We start from the raw sequence: 19,165 nt of genomic DNA on the forward strand, positions 1-19,165 counted from the left end.
ACCAGTCGAAAAGAATGGGAGACGAAAATTAAAATTTCAGTGGATCTTCTTTAAGCGGTGGGTAGGGTCTAACACTTTTCATTCATTTTGTCGTGAATACGACTTACTTTACTATGGGGCGCCTTTTTAAAATTTACCCTCTGAGAGAGTGATAAGTTTTTGATCGTGAGTATCTCTTGTTGTATCTAACGAATCAACATAATTTTTGCTACATGCCATCGGAAATATGATCACAATTTTATGATAAAATTTTCAGTTGTATGACATAATCTCAAATAATTCAAAATTAAACTTTACTGAAATGTTTGGTATAAACGAGTATCAAAGAGGATAATTCATAAGGCGCGTTTGTCTTTCTCGTATTTTGAAAGCTCATAGCTCAGTGATCTGTGAAAGGATTTATATGATCTAACTACCAATAGAATCGAAATTTTTCAACTTAAACGTGTATAGCAACAGCATTGAATTATTTCAATAGTACACTATTCGAGAAAAATGTTCCGAACAGTGCTTAATATCGTAGTGAGTTTCATAATTTGGTCCTTCTGAAAGACAGGAATGAATCCCGTACAGCATCCTGATAGTTTCTTTCAATGAAATGCAAATAATCGATATAATCGATTATATATCGATATAATCGAAATTAAAATTCTATATGCTGCTATTTCTATAGCCGTTAGAACCGCCCATTAGTGAAAAAGCTACAAACGAAATCATGTAAAAAGAAACCTCTTAACAAACATTGGATCAGTTTGGATTCTATCGCCACTGCGAACAGATGTATTGTGTGTCATTTGCAAAGCTAGTTTCGCTTCCGACAAGAGTGATTACGTCACAACTACCAGTCGAAAAAACAACAAAAAGAGGACAACGATGGGGAGCATCACACAAAATCAGCCGTTTTAATGGCTCTAAAAGTTTTCTAGAGAATTATTAAGATTTCTTGCTCGCAAATCGAAGGGAAATATCCTCAGTTTAGTGCAAATTTAGAACAGTTTGATTAGATTTGTGCACTTTTCGCTGTGTAAAATTAACAGTAATCAAGATCAAGTGAAGCCTTCTTTGTTTTTGCGAAAAATGTGAAAAAGGGGAATGCTTGCATAATTCATACAATTGATCAACTAATTGATATTCGGAAGAGTTAAGGAACATGTCAGTTGTTTTCGTATTCACGACATGCAGTTATGTCTCTGACATTACCCACCCGCCATTTTTTCTTTGTATTTTCTTATAGTAAAACATTTCAAGAATAATTTGACGAATTTTCAAGCCTATCGGAACAAAGCAGTGGAGGTTATGGGCCTTTATCTATTCATATCTCATATTGCGATGAAGCCAAAACTCGGCGCACAGGCTTAAGATTTCTTCTTCAATTCCCTTGAAAACTTGACAAAACATTTTCGAAATGTTTTATTATAATAAAAAACAAAACAAAAAATAAAAATTATTATAATAAAATACAAAACAAAAAATAAAAATTTTCGAAAGTGTTTAACACTTTCTAGAGGGCGCAGAAAAATAAATTGCTTCCTTCGATTTCACAGACAATAAAATTTAAACGCGTTTTTCTCAAAAGCACGATTTAAAAGTCCGTGTCCATAGTCATTTAAAAACGACTTGACTAATTATTTTCAAATTTTGCACACACTTTCTACATATAACATACACAAACTCAACGTTTTACTTTTCGTTATTTGTTACTTTGGGAAGGTTTTAGATCTACAAAATGACGGATTTTTTCATGGAAAATCGCAATTTTAACTTTAAACTACTATCAAAAATTAAGAAAAATTGAAAAATATCAAATAAAAAGTTTGTCAAAATCGGTTCAGCCATCTCCGAGAAAACCTAGTGAGCGATTTATTAATTTTTAGTTTGACGTAAAGCCGCCATGACTATGTTCAGTTTTTGCAATGACTGAGCGGAAATATATATTGGAGAAGCCAAGTGAAAGAAAAACTAACAGAAAAGATGAATTTTTTGGAAAAAGATACGCTCAGAGACAGGACTCGAACCTGCGTTCTTATGCATTCCGTGCATACGAGCTACCATTTCGCCAGTCTGATCTTGCTTTAGCCACTCTAAAACTCGAAACAGACATAGTAGCATCGAACATGGTCTACATCCTGGCCGTCACCCGACCGATACCTTACATCCAAACATCTTCTCTGTCCATCAAACACTAGTCCTCTCGCTTTATACCTATTTATCCGATTAAGCATTGATTTTATACCTATTTATCCGATCAAGCATTCGAGTTAGTTTCTGTTAGTTTTTCTTTCACTTGGCTTCTCCAATATATATTTCCGCTCAGTCATTGCAAAAACTGAACATAGTCATGGCGGCTTTACGTCAAACTAAAAATTAATAAATCGTTAAAAACAATTGCGGTTTGATTTTCCGTAACAATCTGCTTCTGGTAGGAAAGGGCAGACAATCAATACAACCTTCATAGGGGTCTGTCGCTGACGATGTCCAGCCAGCGACTGGCACCATTAAGAAGGTGACAAGCGATTATAAATACACTCTCCTACTCAATGCTTGATCGGAGAAATAGGTATAAAGCGAGAGGACTAGTGTTTGATGAACAGAGAAGATGTTTGGATGTGAGATATCGGTCGGGTGAGACGGCCAGAATGTAGACCATGTTCGATGTACGTTGCTACTGTGTCTGTTTCGAGTTTTGCAGTGGCTAAAACAAGATCAGAGTGGCGAAATGGTAGCGCGTATGCACGGAATGCATAAGAACGCAGGTTCGAGTCCTGTCTCTGAGCGTATCTTTTTCCAAAAATTCATCTTTTCTGTTAGTTTTTCTTTCACTTGGCTTCTCCAATATATATTTCCGCTCAGTCATTGCAAAAACTGAACCTAGTGAGATTATTTGACACACACACACACACACACACACACACACACACACACACACACACACACACACACACACACACACACACACATACACACACACACACACACACACACACACACACAGACATTGCTCAGCTCGATGAACTGAGTCGAATGGTATATGACACTTGGCCAATTTTCACTAGTCGGTTTTTCAAGTGATTGCATAACCTTTCTTTATGAGAAAGGCAAAACGTAGACGTCTAGTAAAAACATCTACTAAAACTATATTATTAAGATTTTTTGATCTCTAATAATAAATTTGTGCTGAGATATACTGTCGTTCTATGCATAACTGTCTCATGTTCTCGGAGATTTTCGGGGAAAGTGAGTGATATTATTCTCGCATTTTTGGTGCATATTACCCTGTAACTCCGGAACGGGAAGTCGAACTTTTAGCCAGGCGTGTAGTTATTTAGTCATTTAGATTTTGGTACCTCCTGGGTACCGGTTTGTGCTAAAGTGCACAGTACTGTTTTGATTGTTTTACGTTTCGCATTGAGCTCATCAGTGCATTAGCAGATTATGTTGGACTACTAATGCCACCTCGCGGATCAACATTATTATTTAATTGTGATCTGCCTAGTCGGATATGTAAATCAAACGCAATGTTTTAAATTTCGCTAATGCCATCCTATTTATTTTTTATCAAAGCCATATATCCTCTATATACCTAAGATTTGCTTTTAGCTCAGCTACAATTGTTTTTGATTGTTCTTCACTTATTGATAGTACGTCGCTTAAAATATCGATTATTTTATTTTTGATTTGAGGAATCATTTTCTTTCCATCACCACATATATACAATTTGCTGAGTGGGTTGACTAGAATTTTTGCCAATTGCTCTTTGTTTGCCTCAAGTTGATCCTGAACATATCGGTGTTTGGACATATGATCGCGAGAAAAAGCAACCGATAGGTTTGTTAGTACGGTTGACTTCAAATATTGTTCGATTTCTTCTCGACAAAGGTAACTTGTTCGTTCATATCGAAATCCAACGACGAGCCACGCTTTCGAATCGCGATTTCTCGAGTGATTAATTGCCTCTTTTCGTTTCTCCAAAAAGCTTAGGTATGGAGCTATACCCGTTCCAACACCGATCAATATAATGTCTTTTTCTGCATCGTCATCCGAAAAAGTGAAGCAGGACGATTTTCTGAAGTATAGATATACTGATTCATTTGTACCACAACAGCTTTTCAGATACGACGTAGTACATCCAGGATTGTTTTCATCGAGTGAAAAAATTATTCTTATGCTTCGATTTTGTTTTGAATCGCTGTGACAATGGACAATCGAATACGGTCGAGGCATCAATCTAGGCAGATGTTCAATTAACATTTCCAAGGATGGTTTACACGAAGGAAGCTGCTTCAGTAGCATTACGAAACTAATTCCTGCTTTCAGCACAACATCATCATATGTGGAACCCATTTTGTTACACAAAATGGAAAGAAACCGCTTCTCCGTCTCATCGCTGGTGCATTCAACAAGAGCTCGGATGAAAAGCTAGCACGAAACATCACATGTGAAATTAAGTATTATTTAGTAATATTAAAAGCATTAGTTCAGTAAGTAAGTTTTAACATTTTTAAAGAGCATGTTAACCGTTTTTAATGTTACTAAAATCCTACCTACCTTTTTTGGAATAGCTCTCAAATCGAGACACTCACTTAACAATTTGCGAATTGACACTATGTGTGGAATGTATGGAGGAAGTTTAGCGTTCCTTTTTGTTGTGGTATGATCTATTTCAACTTTATAAAAGTCTTCATAATTTACTTCGCATGATAAATTCTCGATAACGTAATCAACATCCTCGTCGAAGTTTTTGGTGAGAATACCTATCGTGTCCCCAGGTGTATACTGATAGTCAAAATAAGATTCAGTACTAAGGGTTATATCATAAACTGTTTTTGTATCTTCTCCTTCAGCGATAGTTTTGTGCTCAGAGATTTCATACCGAGACACCTTGGTTGACTCGAATGGTTGCTGGCAGGTATACTGTAGATGAACATCGAGATCGACATCAACCTGCTCATGGAAGGAAGAACATTAGTTTCGTGTATTGTACAATTATACTTTTGATGTTTTCGATGCGGTTGTTGTTCAAGAACATCCATTACCTTATTGCAATTACTCAACTTAACGTACGTTTTGGGAACCAAGGGAAGATCAAGAGCCTCGTTGTGATGATCTTCTATGATTTTAGTGATATTTATCATGTCACAGCTGAATTTAGTTAAAATGATGATAAAAAGACTGAACGATCAACAAGTAGTGAAAATAGTGTCAATTTGGAGTGATTTGTTATTATTTATTTCAAACTGTTATGAAAACACGGAAAACACGTGCGTTTATTTGTGGCGTTTTCATTTAAGCTGCTGTCAAGTATGCGGATGTACTACACTGAGAAAAACTGCGTCACTAAAAATTGTTATATATGGCAAATCCGAATCGTCGATCAAATTATACCTCGTAATAGTTGCAATGAACATGAAATAGGTAGTATGAAGCTACTATATCGGGTAAACATCGATAAGATCTGGCCCATGTGAAGCTATAGATATTGCATCAGAAACATTTTATACATGAAAGTTACAACAATACTCAGTCTAATAGTTGCGACAATATCAAATAATCCAATACCACCGCTGAAAAAACAATCGTACCCGATATTCTGCATCAATATCACTATGTATGCGCGAAATCAACGATAATTATGATCACTCGAAGGAAGTATGGAAAAATTTCATCCCATTAAATATCACTATATTGAGATGCACTAACACATGATAATGAAATGATAAACCATTCTAACAATTCTAAGCCATGCCGTGATTTTCCCTGAACTTGATGATATTCATTGGGGTTTTAGTGGTAGTACAGTAATATAGTCAATAAAACAGCATGTAAATAATATTTTCATACATGCTGTTATGAGCACCCCGGTGACACGATTGTCATCTGCATACAGTTGGCTTGAAGCCGAATTTTTTGGTTCTTTCGCTGTCAAATGCTGTGTTTAAGCAGTGTTCACATCTTTCTTCATGCGGTTACAGCAATATAAGGAAATGATTTCGACGGAATATAATCAAACTATAATAAACCATAAATTTCTTTTCTTATTCAAAATGAATTCAAAGTTATAGAGAATACAAGACTAGAGTTATACTTATATTAGGTTTGACTAAATTAACTTTTGACACCAGTGTGGTTTGATTGTATTAATTTTTGGATGCAATGTAATATCGGATGCGCACCATACGCTTCGCATTTTGTTTCCTCTTGCTTGAATTTTCAGTGAAAGAGTGAAAAAACTGAGTTTCCAGTGATTTGGGTATTGAAAACTAGTGATTTAAAAGTATTGCTGAAAGTAACAGTAAAATAAATCAGCTACATGCAGGTAATTAAAAGCAAATCATTTCTGCTAGCAATGGTTTCTGGAGGAAAATTAGTGATAATATCATAAATTTCGCTAGGTTTCCTTCTGATAGAAGCGAGTTGGAAAAATTTGTCATTCAAATATTTACGGACCAAACAATACAGAATGCTTCCAATCGAAGAATTTGTGGGAGGCACTTCAGACCGAAAGAATTAAATGTAGTTGGAAGTTAACTATGTTTGGTCAAAGATTCGATACCAGTGGTTTTTGCTAAAACGAATCCTTATGAAACGTATGTTTTATTCGATATTAACATTAGATGCTTGCTAATCGTTAGAAAACATTCACAGAAAACAACTCGAGCTTTTATTTCCTAGCTCAAGTTACGAGTCTCAATGCTTCGACAATTTTGTAGTTGTTGTGAAGTATTGTTTGAAATTAAAATCTCATTAATATTAGATTCAATGGGCGAACGTTTTTAATAGACATCGTCGAGAGGAATGTTCGCTAGTGAGCTTTATACTACTGATTTTGAGACATGTGAGAGCAGTTTCAGTGAGAATCGCGTTTGCAAAAAATCAGTAGTGAACTTATTGAGTTAACAATTCGCTGATTTAAAGTCAAGTAATACCCAAAATAAGACATTAATTAGATGACTACTGTGATAAAATATAAGTGCAACTAAACACTTTTTTACAACATATGCAAGACAATAACATAATATTATCTAACGGTTGCCGATAAAAAAACTCTTCTACTTTTAATTTCTCTGCTCCTGAATGAGTAACAATTATAATGACAATAAAAGCAGTTGTAAAAATCCAATCACAAAGTAGCTTCAAAGCTATTAGGGCACGTTGGGGAGTATTCCAGTTCTAGATGCATAATTAATGTCAGTTTCAAAGTTCAAATCTGGAAATTATAACAAGAAAAACTGGCAGCCCCAGCAGCGTTTTACACGTGTTTCAAAAATACAAAAAAAAGAACGGCCGCGTATACCAGTTTTAAATTTGACAGTAGAGCTGATCGAATAAATAAAACTAAAACGGTTTGCTGGAGATACGTTTGTTCTAGTTTTAGTTCTATTATAGGTTGCCCAGCTGCTGAATTTGCTCTTACACTATTTATTTGAATTTTATACACAGAAGTAACTGGAGCGCAAAACAGAGATAAAAAAATCGTCAAATCGAAATCACTTCCGAAGAAGGTCGCTTGTGATCTTTCCTAATAAAGATCATGATTGATCTGATCATTTTAAGATCAGATGATCAGTGATATTTAAATCACATCGATACTGATCTTTCGCCACACAAAATCGGTCATGATTTTGAGCTAAAATGATTTTTGATTCATGTACGATCAATAATTGGATTATTCGATCAGCTTTGAGCAACATCAGATTTGAGTGCCGATTGATTTACGTCTAAACCCGATGAGGGATACGAAAACTAGTTACAACATTAATCATACAGGAATTTATAACTAAGAATATCGCGTGTCAATGAGACTTTTAAAATTATGGGAAATCGACAATTTTGTATTTTTGGAGAATCTAGTTATGGGTTATAAAGAGTATTAAAGGAGCATGCACACCAATAATTTGTGTCATATGCGTGAGGGTGCTTAAAGTGAGGAACATCGTCCATTTGTATCTTTTAAGAATATTCCTTTAACATTCCTTATCACCAGAGTTGAGAAAAATACCGATTTCATTTCGTTATGGTTAATGTAGTTTCAAAACATGTTCCGTGCTGCTAGATGAAAGTTTTCTGAAAATAATAAGTTTGGATTGTAATCACAATGTAACTATATCAGATTTCACTACCCAATAGCAAATAAAATATTCCATAACAAATAGTGATTAGCGCAGCAAAATACTGCGTTTTACTTCCAGCTGGTTGAAACGCTTTTGACATGAATTTGATTTATAGAAGTAACAGGAGCGCAGTGTTTGGCATGTTTCAAACGCAGAGCAGGCGCTGCGTTTGAATGACGCGTTTGAATTAGTTTAGGAAAATCCTGCACTCCTGTAACTTCTGTGTGAGATTTTTTAGCTAAATAGTTAAAATAATCATCATTATATTTGTTAAGCAATATTCAGAATTTTTTTGTTGTTTTTACATTGCAGATTGCCATTTTGTATTGGAAGCTATAAAATAAACTAATTTTATTGCAAAACTAATAAACTCAATTTTATTACAAGGCGACTTTCGAAATCTGAATACCACCCAAGTAAACTCGACGCGTTATAACACATTATTTAGACTTAAAAAAGAAATTTTTGTCTTCTTTTCTTCACATTTTTCTGAACCAACCTGTATGCTGTCAAATCAGTATGCTGTCAAATTTTTTTCGTTTATTTTGGCACGTCAGGTTAGAAAAATGTTTTGCAAAAAAACATCAACTTTACGTCTGCTCAACGGATTATGTTGATCCGGGGGTTTGCATCAGCAGTTTAACATAATCTGCTGATGCACCGATGAGTCGAAGACGAAACGTAAAAACATGAAACAAGTCATGTGCACTTTACACAAACTAGTTACTTACGAGATATCAAACCCCCAAATAACTCTTTATTTATTTACCTTGTTCAAAATGCACACTTAACGAAAACACAAATATTTATTGTAAAGCAATTATTTTTTTTTATTTTTTTTTTTAATAACAATTTATTGGAATATGAGTTAAAATTAAATTATTAAGATTTAAATTGGGTGTTCAGCCACAAGTGGTGACTTTTCAGCCCTGTTATATATATATATATGATTTGGTTATTACCATGAAGACATCATTTGCTTCCGCAATTCTGAGATTATTGTGTAGGAAAAATTCTAAACCTACTTGTATTGTGTAATGGGGAAAAGGAACTTATATACTAACTTACTAACTAATACAGAGAGCGAATCGATTCAATTGAAGATTGCATCGATTTTTGTCGGAATTTGCTTATAATATTATGTGACATTACATCTAATGGTTCTATATTTGTGAGTCTGTGTAACTCATTTGTACTAAACCAGGGAGGACGCTTCAGAATCATTTTCAGAATTTTATTCTGAATCCTTTGAAGCGTTTTCTTCCTGGTGGAACAACAGCTTGACCAAATTGGTACCGCATAAAGCACGGCTGGTCTGAAAATTTGTTTATAAATTAACAATTTGTTTTTTAGACAGAGCTTAGAATTTCTGTTTATAAGAGGATATAAACATTTAATATATTTATTACACTTTGCCTGGATTCCTTCAATGTGATCCTTGAAAGTGAGTTTTTTGTCATACGTTAAACCTAAGTATTTAGCTTGATCAGACCATGTCAATTCCAAGCCATTCAATTTGAGAATGTGATTATTGTTTGGTTTTAGAAAAGAAGCTCTTGTAAAGCAATTAGTTCTTTTGAATAGAACCGTGAGCTTACAGTTCACTTTCATGATTCGGTTCAGGAGCGAATTGCCCATCTCTAGTTCATTGCTTGAGCCATATTGTAATGCTTAGAGGAATTGCTCCTGATAAGGCCGGGGTTCTTTTTTGAAGAACTGTATTCGCTCATTGCTATGAATCGATTCAATTTAACCGATTTCCAACAAAATTCTTTTCAAATGTAAAGGTGATTTGCAATCAAATGATAAATTTGTTTTTCGAATAAAACATTTAGAAAGCATTGCAATCATAGCAAAAAGGGTTTTTTTATGAGCTTCCGAATTTATGCGCGGTCTCAAGTTCCTGTATGATCTTTTTATTACCATATCTATTAGGTACTTTCTGGAAAATACGCTATGGGCAGACATGCTTTATTTCATATCGAAAGCAACATATTTTCCGCAGCTACTACTGATCGGACTGCTATTTTGAATGCTTTTTTACTTTGCACGAAAAAGGGTGACGAGATCCAATACAAAAAAAAATCTTTTTTTTTAAATCGACTCAATCGGCCACGGAAAGCTTGTACGCATATAGGCCTGAATAAAACTAGCTTTTAAATAACAAAAAAAGTCAAATAACAAATGATATCAATCATGATGATGGGTTAAAGGCGAATTGTCGTTGTTCTTATGCTTGTATGGTGTTTGAAAGTGTGATTGATTCGAACGTAAACGGTAAAACGAATTTGACATGCTTTCGAACGTATCGCATACGGCTGTAAACAAGAATGAGGGTGAATAAGTAATGTAAAAGCAATTTCAAAACTGTTCTGCTGTTTTTTTTCACAGCTCATTTAAGTTGTTTCGTTATTTGTCTAGTCCATGAAATATACGAATTTAATTAAAAAAATGTTGAGGTTGAGATAACCTTAACAAACTTGACTTCTGTTGATAATTATTTTTATATGATGTACAAATAATGTTCCATACAAACTGCATCAGTGTGCTTTAAGAAACGTTGAATTTAGAAGAATGTGAATGTAGTTTTATGTATAAAAAAAACTAATTTTTCATGTGAATAAAAAACAATGTACGTTTGGGACTTCATCGTACACTACTAAAGTGTCTCAAGTAGAAAAAAACAGTAAAAAAAACCTTCACTCCTGCTATGCACTGATAAATGAAAACCAGAAATGTATTGTTTGTTATTAACAATCGAAATTCATATATTTTTTTAGGTTTACGGACTTTGGACAAGTCTTAATATGTTCGTCAAAATCGGAATATTCAAATACTAATTGCGCCCAATGCTTTGTTTTTAGAAACTGTAGATAATTGTGCTGAAATAATGCATCTTATTATTTTCGTTTTCCCTGCAAGCAAGCTGAAGAACATAGAGAACGTATTGAGCATCCAGAACTTCTTTCATTTTGCTAGTAGCTCAGTAGACGATTGCACTTATTCATCGACATGGGGCATGAGATAAGAACTCGATCGATCTATACAAAAAACACTTGTTCGAAATGCAGGACTGAAATATTTCGATTAAATCGAAATACAAAATTTGGACAGTTATATATCTTAATATTAACTATTTTTCTCAATATTTACAGATAGAAAAATACAGTAATTTGAACAAAGATACTCATGGATGATGAATATTTTGAAAACATTTTGAATATTTTGAAAAACTGACTTCAGTTTAGGCCAGGAAATTGTTTCAATTTCGAAACAGAAACTTTTATTATGAGATTAGTATCGAATCATCGAGAAATACATATATTTTCCAATTTTCCTGTACTCAGTCATGAGAGAATCTGCCTCAACTTTAGGTATGCATTGTATCTTACTCAAACAGGTAGATATCATGTCCTGTATTCTGGGAAGCATGGTCCTACCTTCACCACATAAATACAACTTGGTGTTATCTTCTAGTAGCATTTTGATGAACGGTTCTTTCTGGTCCTCAATAATGTCCTGAACGAATTTGTATCTGCTGTCTGGATCCCTCGAAAACGCTTCGTAAACGTTGTCTAGCAGTCCTAGCTGAACATATTGTTGCAACTCATCTTGAAATAAATAATTCCGATCACGATGTCTACAACTCGTGAGGAGCAATGCAGAACCGAATTTTATCTTTTTGTTAAGCTGTTTGGCTCGTTTGCGAAATTCCAAAAAACTCAAGTACGGTGACACTCCTGTCCCTGGCCCAATCATGATGATATTCTTCTCGAGATCCTCTTCCCGATACTGGAAGCTCGGCTTCGTTTGTCGAAGATATATGTACAAATATTTATCATACTTTCCAGCATACAATAACTTATTTTCAAACATAGTGGTTGTAATGCCAACCTTTCCATCATTAAGCATTGCGAAAACGATACGAATTTGTCCGCCGCCACGGTTGTAATTAGCGATCGAGTATGGCCGTGCTAAAAGTCGCGGAAAATGTTCAATCAACATGGCCAAAGACGGCCTACATGATGACAATATTTTCAGCAGATGAATAAAACTCATCTCGTTTTTTAAAATAAACTCATTGTAAAAATTTGCACCTTCCCTAGAGGCTAAGATCTCCAGGAGACGTTTTTCACACGGATCTGACGTATAACTGGCCAATACTTGTAGGAATAGCTAAAAACAGAAATATATATATGAACAAATTTATTTCATTAAACAAAATGCTTTACCTTTCGGGGTACAATTCTGAAGTCTAGACAATCCGTAAGCAATCGCCGTGGGGTAATGTATTTTGGTATATAAAAAGGAATTTCGGGATTTTTCTTTTTAACTGGTTTTGCTAATTTGACTTCGTATACACAATCGGCAATTTCTACAAAATGTAAACGCTCTAAAACAAAGTCAACGTCGGAAGCTAAGTTCTGTGTGAGTATTCCAATTGTATCACCCGGAAAATACTCCTCCATGTTCTAATTTACAGAAGAAAATTGAATTAAAAAACATGAAACAGAAAACAGTTCAGGAAAGTTACCGGCGGTTCCTTTATAGACATTTCGTAAACCGTTTTGACGCCTTCTCCTTCAGCCAGAACTTTGTAGCTAACAATCCCAGTTTTGTATACCGATCCCGTTCCGAAAGGTTGCTTCGAGTTGCATTGCATATGTTCCTGTGTCTGAGAGATAAACGAACCATTAGTAGCGGTACATATTAAAAATAAACGGCATTTTAAATGGAGAGAACCTACTCCCTAAAACTCACCACTTGCCCATTCTCGGAACGAATTGTATCAACATAATGAACAGGAAGCTTCGGAAGGCTGAGTGTTGTATTTTTGAACTGTTCAATCAAGTTCATCGTGCATCTAAACGTATATTATGCTCAGGATATATAGTATTTGTAATAATGCTACTTATTTGGAGCACAAAATTTACCAAATAAGCCAAACTCAAAAACGATGTTTACTTTTTTTTGCACTGTGCAGGGATGCCATGTCAAACAATGAAATATCCTCAAAGCTTTTGTAAAATCCGCGGCACCGCGAAAGTCCAAGAATAGCAAATCGGCAAGAAAATAAAAATTTGAAAATTTGCAGAGTTTATCAGAAATTTTTATGATAATGGCCACTAAGCCAAATTTCAAATTCATTTTCAAATGGAATAACATGCGGGCAAATAGAAAATAAAATTTATCGTTATTTATCGTCTGGTGGCGATACAGAAATTTTTTTTTCAATTACTTTAACGGACAACTTCTAGAGAGTACTAAATTTTCCGGAGTTCCTCTTCAAAGAGGATGTTTATTGGCCGTTTTAACAAAGAACGCAAGAATTCCCTAAAATTCACATCGAATCTACAAAAATGGCATCCCTGTACCTCGTGAATCACGCATAGTGCAGTGCTGCCAAATTTTGATATTCTAAATTAAAACACTGCTTTCACAATCTGCGATGCATATAGATAAAAAATCTGTTTTGTTTTAGTCTACAAATTGGCCCCGGGGACACGTGCCTTCACTACCCTTCAGTAGAAGCGACCCTGATACAATCACAATACAACATTGAGGCTATCGCACGCATTCCATGAGATCGAATATGATATGAATATGATAGATATGATGTTCTTCGAGTAATAACCAGTTCTTTCTCGCTGAAGCAACTCGATGGTATTTCGGATAGAAAATATAGGTATTTTGGTAATACTCATCTAATTTGGTCCGGCGTTCATATTTCTGGATGAAATCAAAATTAAGTACATCATGTCTCAGAATTTTAAAGAATATTCCATTCTTTAACATATAAGGAATGAATATGTACTTCATTTTGAGTAAAACCAAGAATATGAGTGATTGAAATTAGAGTGCCTATAACCAGAGTGACGACATCTCATCCGTAAAGCTGGCAACAATTAAAAACATTCCATTGGCTTTACATTGAATTGACAGGTCGTTTGCTCGTTTGGAACTGGTAGCTGTCATTCCAAACGAACAGCTGTCGCCACTCTGATTATAGTCACTCTAATTGAAATAGCTCCGTTATCCTAGTATTCTAAATTGATTAACTAGTTGGCAATAATCATACTACAAAATCTTTCCAAATGTTGGGCGGACAATCGAAGGACGGATTTGAACACGAAAGATACGGATTTTTACGGAGAAAGATAAACGATTTACGACCGCGAACGAGTAATAACGTGTATTTATTGTTTGAGAAAAAAAAAGAATTCAGTTTCACATCATTTCGTAACAGCAGGGCTGAATTCGCGTATGCGCCTGGCGTAATAATTCTACAGGGCGCAACACCAAATCGACTTCCTGTTTCATTCCGCTAAATACTACATGTTCCATGTTTTGGGGTATTCTACTCACTTTGTTTTATTTTCACAATAATAACAATGTTGAAGTTCATTTGGTCCAATAATGACAACAATATGTTCCACGTAAGCATGTCAGGTGAATTGTATCTTACAATGATACTTAGATGATACTTAAAAGTTCCTTTAGTTTATTGCCAGAGTGTGAAAATGTGTGTACATGTTTCAAATTTGTTATATCACAGAGAATCTGTAGAGTAAAATTGATTTTAGACAAATCTGTGAATATGGCAACTCTGGTATAGTGATTTCAAAATCGATTATTTGAACTGATCGATTAATATTCTTAGAAATCGATTCACGTTTAGTCGTTCCCCGGTGGATTTTGTCAACCGGAAGAGGACTCGTTTATCAGACCGATTGGGCATTATATTGGCCCGATCGTAGCACTTTATTCGCGAAGAGCGAAGAGATACAAAACAAGGCATTTTTCAGCGGACGTCTTCCCGATATGGTGATAAAGAGTACCGGACGTTTTTTCTTGTTTCGTTCGTAAAGCTTTTGACTTTAAAGTTATTCGCCTCTTAGGACCAGAAAAACTCTGACCATATGTTCGGGGTTGGAAATCGAACCGTGATATATCCCGTCCCATAAGTATGAGGCATCCGTCGCGATCCTTACTTTCATGTATCATCACTCTTTTGTTCTAGTGATGCAACCGATGTTCGAATTTACTGGCAAAGAATAAAATATTGTTCGAAAATTATTTATTTATTCAGTAGAACATTTTCACTACGACCTAGATGTAAAGGAAGAGACGTACCGAGGAAATTTGGCACCCCGGGCAAAATAAGATTTACCACCCCCATCGTTAGTATAGTGAGAAAAAAAGAACTGAACTCCATCGCCGGAGAGATCGTTTGGATGAAAAAATGGTCGCACACGTTGCGTCAGGGGCGAGTGCCCCCTTCGCCACCATTAGATACTACACTGTGTATAAAACAAATTCTCTTTGTTTACTTTCTGTTTCAAGTATTACAGAATTCTATACAGAATAAACCAGAACAATAAAATTAGGAATTAACCTGATTTGTAAACAGCATCCATTTTCACTTTTTCGAATTTTATTTTACGGTTTCTCCTTGAATGCGAATCAATTTTACAGAGGAAAGACAATGAAACATTTATGATCGAGTTTTTTTTACCAAAGTTTTACATGCTTTTGCTCGTTAGTATTCCATTCATGAAAGAAAAATATAAAAATCTAGTAAATTTTTCAAATCTTCAAGCTAAGAGCAAATTCAGCAGCTGAAAGTTTTACATGAGAGATCTATAATAGATTTGAAACTAAAACAAACTTATCCCCAGCCAGCCATTTTATGTTTATTTATTCTGTCAAATTTAAAACTGGTATACGCAGCCATCTGACACCGGTATGTGAGCACCAGCCATTTGAAAGTACACCGATTACGGTGAGCTCCTCGCGTTTCGAGCCCCAAACACTGCGATGTTTTGATAATCATCGCGATTCTCAAATTGTGAAAATTACCTGCACTTGATGTCCCAAAACAATGTCTGCTGTATTTGAACCAAACCGACAAGTTATTGTGAGATATTCGACCCAAAATTCACTAATTTTCGTGCACTAAATGAGGTAAAACGTAAAGCAATTGCATTACGGATTATTTGTTTACGTTTCAATCAGCTGATTTTGAAGTTCCGATTTTGATCTCATCAAGATGGCGTCGTGACAGGAGGCCGGGTATACGCTATTGTTTTTTTTTATATTTGAAACACGAGAGAAACACTGCTATGACTGTCAGTTTTTCTTGTTATAATATTCATAATTGAATTTTAAAACTGACATAAATTATACATCTAGAGCTAGAACACTACTGAAAATGCCCTGGATATAAAAAAAATCATCATTGCTTAGTTCTATGTTTGCCACTCTGGATGCCACAGTTATCGCAGAAGAGTTGACTGGATTCGTCAATTGCATGTTCACCACGAGATAGCGTGATTGATGTATACTTACCATGCATTTTTAAAATTTTGGGACAAATTTTTCAATTTACTAGAATTTGAACGAAGGAAAATTATTATTTATGTTTTGTTTTTTTTTCGATTTCTTTTAACGATATCAAACTAACTGGAGGTTATAAGAGGAGAAAGAATATGAAATCATAGAGCCATAGTACTCGAGGAAGAGCAAGGATGTGAAGAATAAAGTGCGGAAAAGTGACAAGGGTCATTTAAGTAAGCAGGCTTCTCGTATCTAAACTTTTACCTTCTACCAGAGGAGTCGAACTTAGGCATCTGTTTTGTCACGAAATGTATGATTAAAAACAGTACTACATATTTGAAAAACCCAGATGCAATTCGAAGTTATTTGTAGGCAGAAGTGAGCACACATAACGTAAGTCGACTTGGTTTAACTTAAGGTTAAGTCCATGTTAACAGTATTAGTGAGCTATCAGGAATAAACAAGATAGTTTCGAGCAAAACCCTGAATATGACTTTAAACGAACTTTACATCAAACAGCTGCACTATTTTTGTACCATTTAATTCCACTATTTCACTGTCACGTTATTACACTTTCACAAAGTCACTATACTTTAATGAAGCATAACAAACGTTACAATACAGATACGCGTATTTCGGAATGTTACTTACATCCTTCTTCAGTGTATCGGTTTTATAAGTTTATAAACCGATACACTGAAGAAGGATGTAAGTAACATTCTGAAATACGCGTATCTGTATTGTAACGTTTGTTATGCTTCATTAAAGTATAGTGACTTTGTGAAAGTGTAATAACGTGACAGTGAAATAGTGGAATTAAATGGTACAAAAATAGTGCAGCTGTTTGAATATATTCCGCTAACAGCTCCAAGTGAAAAATAGGGAAAAATAGGAACTTTACATAATGTACACATTAAAATCTGCACCAAAGCAACTGAAGTCCTGTTGGTTTCGTGTTTAAAATAATTGATTCAAATACAAAACACAGAGAACGGACATCCAAGTAGAGATTTCAATGTGTGTAAGAAATTTAAGAGTTTTTTTTTAAAACCAATCACCGAGTAGCAATTCTCCTGTAGAGGCACTTCGAGCAGCTCAGCAGTCGCTTATGGACTCTTGCGTTCGAGCTTCCATACAATGGTTATTATTGCGTACAAAGTCATACGCAACGGTAATTTTTAACGGATTTTCACTTGTATGCTTTACACAGCGTTTTTGGAAAAGTTTGTACTAGCTTGGATGTCTGTTCTCTGTGTTCAAACGTTGCACAAAGAATCATAGTCTACTCAATTAAACTGCTATTGTAAATGTTTTGTACTCAAATTACTTCCCCACCATCAACCATAAACTGTAACGTAATTTTTTATGCGAATCAGATCGATTGAGCACAAGAGCTTGCTTTGCACTACTCTGCACCAAATGTTAAAGAGTTATCACATACATGCAGTGTTCGCATGAGTGTGAAATTGAAAGTGGAGAGGTTATTGATCTAATTAAACAAATCTCGTTTTCAATTATTATTGATTCATCGGCAACAAGTTATCGCTAATGTACCGGAACAGAAATTAAACAACATATGCTTCAAATCTCCACATGTATCTAGATAATGAGAGTACTCTTAAAAATGTAAGATATCTCATTTCCGTGAAAGATATGTTTCATTCGATGCAACTACAGGAACATTCATTTTACTGTATTTAGATATAAACTCTAAATGGAACTTAATCTCTGCAAAATACGTAATAGCTATGGTCGGCACATGGTTAGATCATGCACGAGATTCATTAGCATTATTCAAAATGATCTTCAACTTTCCGAGCCACTGAAAATACAAACTGGAACAATCTGATTAAATTCACCAACACTACCCCGTTTTCATGTGACCATGAGACCATCATTAATTTGAATCTAAGTTTATTAAAATCGGTTCAGTCATCTCCGAAAAAATTGAGTGACATTATTTGCCTCGGTTTAAAAGTTGGTTTTTACAGTGATAAGACAAAAATTGTTCGATTACATAAAAGACGCATAAAAACAGCTTATCTGAAACAAACCGCATAACTTCGGCAATAAGACTTCAGTGTATAGCAGAAAGATCACACAGCACTACATAATGGATTTGATAATTGTTCATTCAAATAAATTGAATAAACATTCGAAACTGTTGAGATAATTTAGATGACATCATGACAGATAATCAGCATCTCAATTATGAGAAAAGCGTTATTTCTAATGTCGTTTTCGTTTTTAAATTGCACTACACCGGTGTAGCGAAAGCTGCACTGAAACTGTTCGTTTTTGCCAATTGCACTACACCAGTGCTACACATTTTCTGCACCGATATCACTGGTGTAGCACTCATCAAAAGTTTGGTGCAGCTCTGTGCAATGGAATCGTTTATTGTAGTCAATGGTTACGAAAACACCATAAATTTAACAAATAAGTGCTGTGGTCAAATCAAACTTTGTTTACTAGTAAATCTTGTTAATTCTCGCCTGAAGTTCAAGGGAAATATATTGCTGCATTAATCATATTTTTTTCACTTAAGAAAGTCACACGTTTTTTTATATCTTTTATTCAACCCCGGCTTTAACTTAATTGAGGTCATTCGATATGGGACATAAAGGTAAACTTTTTTACATTTATAACGTGATAATACAAAGTCACACCTTTATGCGCTGAGTCTTGGTTCGAAGCAATCAATAATTTCACAACAGCTG

The 19,165-nt window shown here is 34.9% G+C and overlaps 2 protein-coding genes across 2 annotated transcripts; both read right to left on the reverse strand.

Annotated features, from left to right (window-relative positions):
• Positions 1-3,544: 3,544 nt before the first annotated feature.
• On the reverse strand, positions 3,545-5,282 carry LOC131433002 (methionine synthase reductase-like). Its single transcript, XM_058599711.1, has 3 exons — positions 5,034-5,282; positions 4,546-4,941; positions 3,545-4,416 (listed from the first exon to the last, which is right to left on the reverse strand). Exons 1-3 carry the CDS (start codon positions 5,130-5,132, stop codon positions 3,556-3,558), a joined length of 1,356 nt encoding a protein of 451 aa, XP_058455694.1. The 5' UTR covers positions 5,133-5,282; the 3' UTR covers positions 3,545-3,555.
• A 6,049-nt stretch (positions 5,283-11,331) lies between these two features.
• Positions 11,332-13,086, reverse strand: LOC131433001 (methionine synthase reductase-like). The gene is made up of 4 exons (XM_058599709.1): positions 12,870-13,086; positions 12,643-12,783; positions 12,341-12,580; positions 11,332-12,284 (listed from the first exon to the last, which is right to left on the reverse strand). The coding sequence occupies exons 1-4, from the start codon at positions 12,963-12,965 to the stop codon at positions 11,403-11,405; spliced, it is 1,359 nt and encodes a 452-aa protein (XP_058455692.1). The 5' UTR covers positions 12,966-13,086; the 3' UTR covers positions 11,332-11,402.
• Between the last annotated feature and the right edge of the window lie 6,079 nt (positions 13,087-19,165).

Source organism: Malaya genurostris, chromosome 2 (assembly GCF_030247185.1).
Source record: "Malaya genurostris strain Urasoe2022 chromosome 2, Malgen_1.1, whole genome shotgun sequence".
In the NCBI taxonomy this organism is placed as follows: Eukaryota; Metazoa; Arthropoda; class Insecta; order Diptera; family Culicidae; genus Malaya; species Malaya genurostris.

Coding starts and splice junctions, on each gene's coding strand:
- LOC131433002 (XM_058599711.1), bottom strand. CDS start 5,132: ATGATAAATATCACTAAAATCATAGAAGATCATCACAACGAGGCTCTT. Junction 4,942..5,033: donor AGTTGAGTAATTGCAATAAG/GTAATGGATGTT, acceptor TTCCATGAGCAG/GTTGATGTCGATCTCGATGT. Junction 4,417..4,545: donor TGAGAGCTATTCCAAAAAAG/GTAGGTAGGATT, acceptor GTTTCGTGCTAG/CTTTTCATCCGAGCTCTTGT.
- LOC131433001 (XM_058599709.1), bottom strand. CDS start 12,965: ATGAACTTGATTGAACAGTTCAAAAATACAACACTCAGCCTTCCGAAG. Junction 12,581..12,642: donor TGTCTATAAAGGAACCGCCG/GTAACTTTCCTG, acceptor TCTGTAAATTAG/AACATGGAGGAGTATTTTCC. Junction 12,285..12,340: donor TCAGAATTGTACCCCGAAAG/GTAAAGCATTTT, acceptor TTCTGTTTTTAG/CTATTCCTACAAGTATTGGC.